Below are 9753 nucleotides of genomic sequence, written 5' to 3' on the forward strand. Positions count from 1 at the left end.
CAATGCTGGGGCGCCGCGGCTCGGGGGAGCCCGGCCGCACCAGAGCCCTCATCTCCCCCTCTGTCTCCTTTTCCTCCTCTTCCTTCTCCTTCTCCCTCTCCTCTCGGGGGCCATCAGTGCCCATTCTGCCGCCCATCTCCTCCTCAGCTGCAGAGACTGGGTCAACCTCGACATAATCCAGGTAGACGTTGTCAGGGGAGAAGTGCGCCTTGAGGAAGGTGAGCACGGCTGGCTCCTCCCAGGCGTGCACCCCCCGCTCCTCCTTGTGGCACTGGGGACACATGTCTGGTGGAGGCCACTGCAGCTTGGGGAACCTGGGGTCCTCTGTGTCACTTCCTGCAGGGAGCAGAGCCAGCGCAGGGGTTAGAGGGAAACACGACGATGCAGCCCTCCCGCTGAACGATAAGCACCCCGGAGCACCCAGCAGCTGGGGATAGGGATGGGGACAAGGACATTTGAAGGAGCTGTCTCAAGAGGAGGGGTCCTCCGAGGGCATGTGGTGGCTCTGGGACACTCCCTGCAGGGAGCGTGTAAGACCCAAGTGCATCTCCGGGACAGTCTAATGCTGTGTGACCAACTGCTGTCCCCTGCGACGGGGGACGATGACAAGGGGATGTCCCCAGGCTGCACCCTACTGCAGCCATTTGTCAGCTTCATCCAGGAGGAGGGATGCTCTTCCACCTCGCCTCCTCTTGGGAATCCACCCCAGCTCCCCTCCCTGCGGCTCCCTCCTCCTTACCCGCCAGGCGAGCGTTGACCTCGTTGTGGTGGGACCAGAGCCAGAGGACAGCCTCCTCCCGGCTGGACAAGGGGATGTCCCCAGGCTGCACCCTACTGCAGCCATTTGTCAGCTTCATCCAGGAGGAGGGATGCTCTTCCACCTCGCCTCCTCTTGGGAATCCACCCCAGCTCCCCTCCCTGCGGCTCCCTCCTCCTTACCCGCCAGGCGAGCGTTGACCTCGTTGTGGTGGGACCAGAGCCAGAGGACAGCCTCCTCCCGGCTGGCCACCTGGTCCATGGACTTGGCCGCCATGGCCTCAAAGTGCTCGGCACACTCCTGGCAGCCGAAGAAGTGTCGGACATAGCAGCGCATGGTGCTCAGCACCTCCAGCGGCAGCTCTGGGAGGGAAGCAGAGGACAGGGGGGGACAGGAGGGCGAGTTCGGACCTCGCAGTGCCACCACCACAGTCTCATGGCTGAGGTGGCAGCCCTGCATCCCAAGTCTGCAGCTCCTGCCCTCCCCACAGACCTGCCCCAGGGTGAGACAAGTCTTGACCCATACACAGCATCCCTGCCTGTGTCAAAACCTGCCTGGACACCCCCTCCCTGAGCCCTGAACCCCTCCAGGGATGCTGATACCTTTGTTAGGGCCATTCTGGGCAGCCTGGATGGTCAGGAGGTGGAAGAGAGTCCAGAGCCCACAAGGGTAGCCGCGGAACTGGGGTTCGCTGCCCTGGCAGCCCACCCAGGTCACATTGGTGGGGAGCACGGCAGGGTGGGAGGCCTGGAGGACAGACGGACACGGCATGATGGAGCTGGTAGATAATGCGGGCTGGTGGGGTAGGGGTGAGGAGAGGGGAGTGGGGGCCAGGGTCCCCACGGGTGCCTTACATCTCTGTTATTCTTCATGGCCTCCTTCAAGGTGCTGCGGGGCAGCTCAGGCTCTGTCCAGTTCCTCAGCCAGCCATCCAGGGACTGCAGGTACGTCTGCACGCTGGGGCGCCCGGGGAAGTACTGCAGAGGGAAGAGAGGGGTGAGGAAACCCAGACTCCTCCACAAGCAGCAGGGCAGTCCCTTGGCCCCCCTGGCTTGCTGGGACAGGCATTGGGTAGCACCAAGGGGCTGGGGGCTGCAGTGTGTACCCTGCCACGGCGGCAAGGCCCCTGAGTGCATGTTCAGGCTCTGAACCTCAGCCCCATCTGAGGGAGGCAAAAAGCCACTCTGACCATAAGTCAGCACAAAGCTGATTAGCAGCAGCACTTTAAAACCACAGGCGCTCTGGGGAGAGGGGCAGCCCGCCAGCACGTGCCACCGATGGCTGGACAGACAGAGGGACGATCCACAGGGACATGAGACCAGCAGCACAAAAGAAAAGCAACAGGGAAGTGAAAAGAAGGAGCATTTTGCTAAGACTGAGCTGTTCTCCCCCAGGCCCAGGGGGAATAACACCCAAAGTCCCAAATCCACAGGGGAATTCATCTGCAATCTGATATTTCTGATGCAGAACACAGTCATCCCACCTGCTCCTTCAGTAGGAAGCTTTGCCGTGCAATGCTCTGCTTTCCAGACACTTTCTTCCACGTTAGGATTCTTTTCCTTCATCCTTGCCTTAAATACCTCTTGGGAACGCAACAGTTAAGCTAAGACCCGCTGGCTGAGCTCCCCCAGCCTGAGCCCTGCCGGGCTGGCAGCAATCCTGGGGATGCTGCTCCGTCCAGTGGATGAGCGCCGAAATGGCAGCGCCGGCTCCGCATCCTCCAGAAAGCACCGGCACCCACCACCCTGGTGCCTCCACCCACCACCCGGGTGCCTCCTGCCAGCTGCGAGAATGCAGCTTTGCCTCCTCTCCAAATCCTATGCTTGTGCAGCAAGGGGAAGGTTGGCAGGAAGAATTAAAAGGTGATAAAATAAAATCACCTAAAAGGAGAAACAGTGAGGGCAATAGCTGGGGGCAAGCAGAGGAAGAGCCACATGAAGCTCTGAGCTGAGGACTGGAGACTCGTTGCACCACTGGCTTGCATTTGGAGCTCTTTTCTGGGGGTAAAGGGCCAGGGGTGGGAGCAGGGGGTCTTGCCCACCAGTGAGGGCTATGCAAGCTCCAAACTGAATGCAAGACCCTGGGTGACAAAGGAGGGAGTAAAGATGGGCATGGCCCAGTGAAGGTCTGCCAAAGAGCACGGGCTGGGACAAGGATGAGGACAAGGCTCCTGCAACCTCAGTGGTGGAAACCTCAGCCAAACACAGCACTCTGTCACACCAGGAAATTAAACTGCCCTGCTTTTGCTGGCTCAGAGCTCCTACACACTTTGATTTTACCAAGCTCAACAGAGAAGAAAAAAGGAGACCTTAAATCAGGCTCTTCCAGAGCCTGACTCAGAGCAGGAGTCTCTTCCCTGGCTATCAAAGGGCTTCATAAAGAACAGCTCCCCAAGCAAAGCATCCAAGTCAGGGGATCAGAGTTACAAACCCCTCTGGTCACCTCTGCCACCCCAGCGGGTAACAGCGTCTCGACACCATCTCGACAGATCCTGCTCTGCCCACTGATACCTGCACCCCACATCTCGCCTGAAACTCTGCAGCACCTGCTCTTGGCTTCTGTTGGGACTCTGGGCTGAGCTGAGAGATCCATGGTGATGGGGACAGCCCCACAGCAGCTGTGGGACGCCCTGAGCACTGGGACACCGGGCTCACATCTGAGACCGCAATGCTTCGCTGCGCTTCACAGCCGCACCCTGTGTTTGCATTTCACCTCATAAATAGCTACGTGGAGGCACAGGCAGTCCCCCTCCCGACACTGAAAGCTCCTCACCTTCACCAGCACGGCCACATAGCACTTGAAGGCAGCCAGCTGGGCTCCTGACAGCACGGCAGCACGGGCAGCCTCCACCCGCAGCGAGTAGTGCAGTGTGGACTCCAGGTCAGCCATGTACAACTTGGAGCTGGGGAGGGCAGTGCAACACGATGCTCTGTCAGCCTATTAATCTGTACCCCCATGACCTCAGATTTGGGGCTTTTCCCCAAGGAAAAGGCACTGTCCCAACCCACTGCCCACAGCACCTCCTCCCCACACTCGTCCCGACCTCCCACAGCCCCAGAATGATGAGTGGGGGTCTGACCGGTCGGCGTCCTTCGGCTGGGACACGTTGGTCTCATTGGAAGCGTTGGTGGTTCTGTCCAGCTTGTAGGAGCCGCGAGTGACGCCCGAGAGCGTGCGCAGGTAGTAGGAGTAGAAGGAGCGCACCTCCATGTGCCTGCAAGGAAGGAGAAGCCGTGAGCAAGGCTCTCTTCCCTCCCAAACAGCACCCAGCCCCGTGGAGGAAGCAAAGGAGATCAAAGGCTTAGCCAGACCGGCAGTGCAGACCTCGAGAGCAAGCGTAGGGTGCTCCATGCTCTCCAGCCACCCCAGTGGCGAGTATCCTGGCACCCAACCCGAAGCAGAGCTGAGCCTCAGGGAGTCAAGCCATGTCACCTCCAGGCAGATGTGGCGGAGGGGTAGCTTGGTCACAAGCCATTTTCCCTTTCGCCAGCTCCAGGCAGGGCCAGCAGCCCCGTTCAGCGCCCACCAGCAGCCCCCTGCCCCCACCAGTCTGCTCAACTCAGCTACTGCCTCCTTCTGAACAAATGTTCCCACAATTTCAAAGGAGAATGGTGATATGGGGCATAAGTCTGGTACTCCAGCAGGCTTCAGCACCCTGAGAACCCCAAACCCATCCCCCTGTTCCCACCTTGTGACCCTGCACTCACACGGGCAGGCGGGAGAAGGAGCTGTTGCGGAGAAGCAGGTAGGCAGAGGGGAAAGTGGTGACGCCGAACTTCTTCACGAGCTCCTCCTCGCTGCTCAGCACTCTCCTCACTGCCACGTTCTCATACTGCAGCATGTCCAGTGCCACCTGCAAGCCCAGCAGCCCTGGGGTCAGGCGGGGGGGCAGCGGGACCCCCAGCCCCAGCAGGGATGTAGCAGAGCTATTTAGCACCCTGCATAACACTTCATGCCTGCAAAGCGGCACGCAAGCCAACTGGGGAGACTGCTGGGAGAGGACTTCCCAGCCAAAGGTACCCAGGAGGTATTTGGGCACCAGGGACATGGGCTTCAAGAGAAATGAGGGATAAACGCAGCTCTACCCACCTCTCTGCCCACAAAGGAGTCGCTCTTCTCGAAGATCAGCGCCAGGTAGCGGTCCTTGTTCCTCTGGAAGAAGGTGCGAACCTCCTCCGCGCTGCAGCAGAGAAGAGGATGGCAGTGGGTGCCTCAGCATCAGTCGGATGCTCTGCCCTCCCATCCGAAAGGAGCTCAGCCCTCATCCCTGGTGGCCTGGCACAGGATGTCAGCGCGGGTGCAGACCCACTGAGCAGGCAGTTCCTCCCCGCTGAAGTTTCCAGCTCAATTTTCTGCTCCATTTCACAGGCTTTGAGAAAAGCCGCCGGGGTCAGCCAAGGAGGCAGAAAACAAAGCGCAGGCAGGGCAGGGCAGGAGGGAGGTGCATGCTCACCCAGGGGAATAAACAGCAATGAACTTCAATCAGGGCTGGGGGTTTTTTTGGCTAGGACATGGAGGCACCAGAGACCTGAAGCATGTGCCCAGCTCAACCATCGATTTAGGAAAGCCAAATACTCCCCCTGGGACAGTGGCACACCACCTGTGTCCAGCAAAGACAACTCAGACCCCAACAAATTCATACTGAATCAAGAAAATCCTTTCTCAGGGCAGGAAAAGCTGCTACCAGCAGCTGCCTCACTCAGCTCGGCACAGCACAGCACTGCCACATCCCTAACCCAGGCACTGTTTGCTCTAACTAAGGCTGATGAGCAGGTTCGTTAGGAGATGTAACAACGTGGCCAGTCTCATCTGGGCCTCGTAAATGGTTCTAGCCTGGCCAGGTCATCTGTGTCTCCCTGGGACATGGGCGATGCAGCAGCTGCTCCGTGCCGATTTTTGGCTCAGGATTTCCCCAGAAACCTGCTCTCCGTGGGGTGGAGGCCACCAGAGCCACCCCCATCACACTGCCCCTACCTCGCCGGCTCCAGCGGAGGACAGGCGGGCGGCCAGGCATCCTGGCTCTGCTCCAGGTTGGTGATGATGGCATGGCGCAGGTCCTCAACAGTGGCGCTGGGATCTGCAGGGGGACAGGATGCCAAGAGGTCGGTCCTGGAGAAGCCGGTCCCATGGGCTGAGCTGAGGGGAGCTGCTCTGAGCTGCAACCCCAGGCTCTCCAAGGTGCCAACATATGGGGGTTGTGGGCAGGAGGGCCATTTGCACCCAGGACAAAATGCCCTTGTGGCTCTGATACTCACTAGTAATCCTTATCCCATCCTCTGCCTTCTTGCTAAAAGCTCGGAAGAACTGAAAGGGAAAAAAAGACATGAGGAAGCTGGAGTGAGAGTGTTTGGAGATGGACAGGGAGGCAGTGCAGCCCAGCAAGCAGAGGCTTTCCCCAGACTGGCTCTGCCTCAGTTTCCCCACAATGTTTCAGCACACTGGTGGGACACCAGCCCCTGCAGAGGGAGCTCCCGGACACGGCCTCATTTCATGGGCCATCCCTGGAGAGGAGCCATGCAAGTATGGGCTAGGAGCCACATCCAGCCACCAGCTGAGCGCTGGCAGGCACCTCCAGAGGTCCCAAGGAGGCAGCTGAGACCTTCCCAAACCCTGCTCCAGAGCTCTCACAAAGCAGGAGAGGGTGGATTTTCCCCTCACAGTGGCTCCAGTGCCCGCAGTAGAGCCAGAGTGGCGAAACTGGGTTGCGTCAGACAGGTGTTTGCTTTGCAGGCTGGGCTGGGAGCGCAGGCTGTTTGCAAAAGCTGTTTGGCGGGGACAGGCGATGCGAAGCAAGCGACTTCTCAGCACCACCACATCAGCACCTGTCCCTGCTCTGGGAGGTGTTTTGGTCAATGTCCCATGGGTGGTGGGTGGTGCTTGGTGAGACCACAGGGCAGGGCTGGGGCACAAGCCAACCTGCCTGGCAAAGCCCCAGAACTGACCCCACCTTGGGCTGAGCCTGTAAGCTGGGACTGAGGACACGTCTCATGAAACCCTTATCACCCACGTTCCATCTCAAGGCAGTCCTGGCTTTCACTGCTGCACCTGGAATGCTTCAGCTTTATTGCTTGTGTGGAGTCTGGCTCTGTTTGCAGTAGGAAACGCAGTGATCCGGTGTATTGACACAGCTACAGGGGCGGGCACGGGCCCAGGAGCAGGGACGGTGCCTCGCCAGCCACCGCAGGAGGCTCCCAGGAGAGCCCTGTGCAGCCTCCTGCAGCATCCCTATGCCTTCCTCCAAAACCTGCAATCACCCTCTGCCCCTCAGCAGCCCTTTCTGGGCATTTCTAATTCAGGTTTCAGATTCTCCCTTGTCCTAGGAGAGATTCAGCCTCTACGTTTCATCATGAAGCAGCATTTTGGTTTTCCCCCTCCTTGTTGCTACATCACCCGGCAGTCCCACTGGCTGCAGCCTGGCCGCAGTTATGTTTTGGGGAAGGGTAAAACAGCTCCAGCCTGCCAAGCCCCAAAGGGAATATTTTGGTGCAATAGCAGTGTTGATCTGATTGAGCAAGAGAGGGACAGGCTAAAAAGCAAAGCACAGGGAAACCAGGCAAGTGCCCGGCGCACACAGCCCTTACCTTCAGCGTGGGGAAGCCAGTTATCCCAAAATCAATGCACACTTGCTGGTTGGCCTCGTCAGCGCAGTCGACAGCTGCCAGCATCACCGCAGGCCTCCACTCTGCAGGGACAGGGGATGCGGTGTCAGCACAACTCAGACCCTCTGTGGCCCCAAAAACCACCCCACTGTCCATAGCCATTACGGATATGAGGGAAAACCCCTAATACTCCAGCTGCATGGCTCCTCCAGGCCCTGAAATCATGGCTCACCCCTCACAGCAGAACAACTGATGCTTTCCAAGCCCCAAATACCCAAAGCCGCGGTGCGTGCCGAGTTTGGCGCCCTACTTTTTGGGTGGCAGGAGCACAGAGAAAGCCATGTGAGGCGGGACCAGGCTTTTCAAGCCCTGCCCTCACCTGGGAGCAGGCAGCTCTGCCCGCGGCTGCCTGCCCATCTGGTTCTGCCTGCCCGGCCTCTGCCCCAGCGGGAAGAGGCTGCCAGGAGAAGGGAAGGGATGGCTAACCATGGCTGGGCGAGAGCAGGGAACGTGGCTCCACCTCGTCTCACCCCTGACCGAGGGCACGGTCCATAACTGAGAGGGAACAGCCCAAAACCAGTGGCCGGGGCATCACGTCACACAGAATCCCAGAACGTTAGGGATTGGAAGGGACCTCCAAAGCTCATCCAGTCCAATCCCCCTGCCGGAGCAGGAACACCCAGATGAGGTTACACAGGAAGGCGTCCAGGCGGGTTTTGAATGTCTGCAGAGAAGGAGACTCCACAACCTCTCTGGGCAGCCTGGGCCAGGGCTCTGTCACCCTCACTGAGAAGAAGTTTCTTCTCCAATTGAAGTGGAACCTCCTGTGTTCCAGTTTGTGTCCGTTACCCCTTGTCCTATCATTGTTTGTCACCGAGAAGAGCCTGGCTCCATCCTCGTGACACTCACCCTTTAAATATTTATAAACACGAATGAGGTCTCCCCTCAGTCTCCTCTTCTGCAAACTAAAGAGCCCCAGCTCCCTCAGCCGCTCCTCAGAAGGGAGATGCTCCACTCCCATAATCGTCGGAGCCCACCCAGGTGCTGAGCATCCACTCCCCTGCTGCACCTCTCCACCACCACCTCCCCGGGAAAGATCAGTGGGTCCCTGAGATAAGAGATGAAGAAAAGAGGCATAGAAGCATTTCAAGCAGCAGGTTTTGAAAGCCAAACTCAAAACAGAGATAAGAGCTCTGAAATGGATCTTTTTTAGCATAAAGGACACAAGCTACAGAATGCCCAACATCTCCTTTGAGTGGGATGGGGAGGGATGTGGTGCTGGCACACTGATGGAGCCTGTACCACCCCAGGTGGGAGCCAACGTAAGGTGGGGACCCACGTGGGACCATCCTGTGGTGCAGGTGATGGGCAGACAAGTCGCTTCTCGCTGTCTCAGCGCCAGCGGCACAGGAGGACCTGCCACTGGGAGCCAGGCATGCTCCTTGACACGCAGGTCACCCTGGCATCCGCCCCATCCAGCTCCCTCCTACGAAAACCGACCCGTGGGAACGGTAGCGAGGATGCTGAGTGGCACGGAGGTGGCTTCCCATCCTGCCTCTGTGGGCACCCAATCCACGGTCCAGCCTCCAGAGCAGGGAGCCCTGAGGGTACCTTGTTTTGGAGAGGTGCCAGGAGAGCCGACGTTTCCCTGCAGGGCCCGGGTGCGCACCCCATTCCTCACATCCTGCCCCGTTGGGGAGCGCTGATGGCATCCCCTTGGAGGGATGGGACAGTCGGTGCCCTGAATCACCCAGCAGCGACTGTGCTATACTAATTAGTGCAATAACAGGGAGAAGATGTGCGTGCCCCAGGATGCCGGGGGAGGCAGGAGGAGCCTCGGTGGGGCAAGAGGCTGGGCAGTGGGGTGTGCAGGTCCCCAAGCAGGGCTGCGCACCAGCCAGGCCAGGCATCAAGGTCAAAACCGGGAACAAATCAGCTGGGATCAGTGCTGGGCCCCAGTGCCCTGCCAGCTTTGCCCTGGCAGCACTGGGAAGAAGTGGGGCTAAGGGAGGATCCAGGGGGGGCAGCAGGATCCCCTATGCCTGGGGTAGGCTCAGTCTGAGCTTCTCGCAGCCAAAGGGGCCCCAGGGATGCTGCTAAGCCCGGCCTGGCCATTGCAGGGTGGGGCTTGGGCCTTCCCACTAGGTCGATGACCCAGGGAGGCTGGGGCAGGGATGCAAGGGGATTTAGGGGTGCTGATGGAGGGCAAGGCAGAGGGGATGAAGGCATATTGATGGGATGCAGGGGTGCTGATGGGGCTGAGGATGCAGGGCCAGGGATGCAGACAGCATTTAAGAGCACTGATGGAGAGGAGGAGGACGGAACCAGGATGCAGAAGGGATTCAGGAGTGTTGATCGGGAGGCAAGGGCACAGGAAGGATTTAAGGGTACTGTCAA

The 9753-nt window shown here is 59.1% G+C and overlaps 1 protein-coding gene across 1 annotated transcript in view; it reads right to left on the minus strand.

Annotated features, from left to right (window-relative positions):
* Positions 1 to 40: 40 nt before the first annotated feature.
* The window catches only part of QSOX1 (quiescin Q6 sulfhydryl oxidase 1), a gene marked incomplete at both ends in the record, with an annotated part of 10070 nt that continues 357 nt past the window's right edge, over positions 41 to 9753 (minus strand). The window contains 11 exons of the mRNA XM_010193645.1: positions 41 to 336; positions 940 to 1119; positions 1360 to 1504; positions 1612 to 1734; positions 3530 to 3659; positions 3837 to 3971; positions 4465 to 4610; positions 4847 to 4937; positions 5732 to 5834; positions 6013 to 6061; positions 7339 to 7439. Of these exons, the coding sequence (XP_010191947.1) occupies positions 41 to 336; positions 940 to 1119; positions 1360 to 1504; positions 1612 to 1734; positions 3530 to 3659; positions 3837 to 3971; positions 4465 to 4610; positions 4847 to 4937; positions 5732 to 5834; positions 6013 to 6061; positions 7339 to 7439 (1499 nt within the window). The remainder of the gene's footprint in view (positions 337 to 939; positions 1120 to 1359; positions 1505 to 1611; positions 1735 to 3529; positions 3660 to 3836; positions 3972 to 4464; positions 4611 to 4846; positions 4938 to 5731; positions 5835 to 6012; positions 6062 to 7338; positions 7440 to 9753) is intronic.

Source organism: Mesitornis unicolor, unplaced genomic scaffold (assembly GCF_000695765.1).
Source record: "Mesitornis unicolor isolate BGI_N332 unplaced genomic scaffold, ASM69576v1 scaffold40901, whole genome shotgun sequence".
Lineage (NCBI taxonomy): Eukaryota > Metazoa > Chordata > Aves > Mesitornithiformes > Mesitornithidae > Mesitornis > Mesitornis unicolor.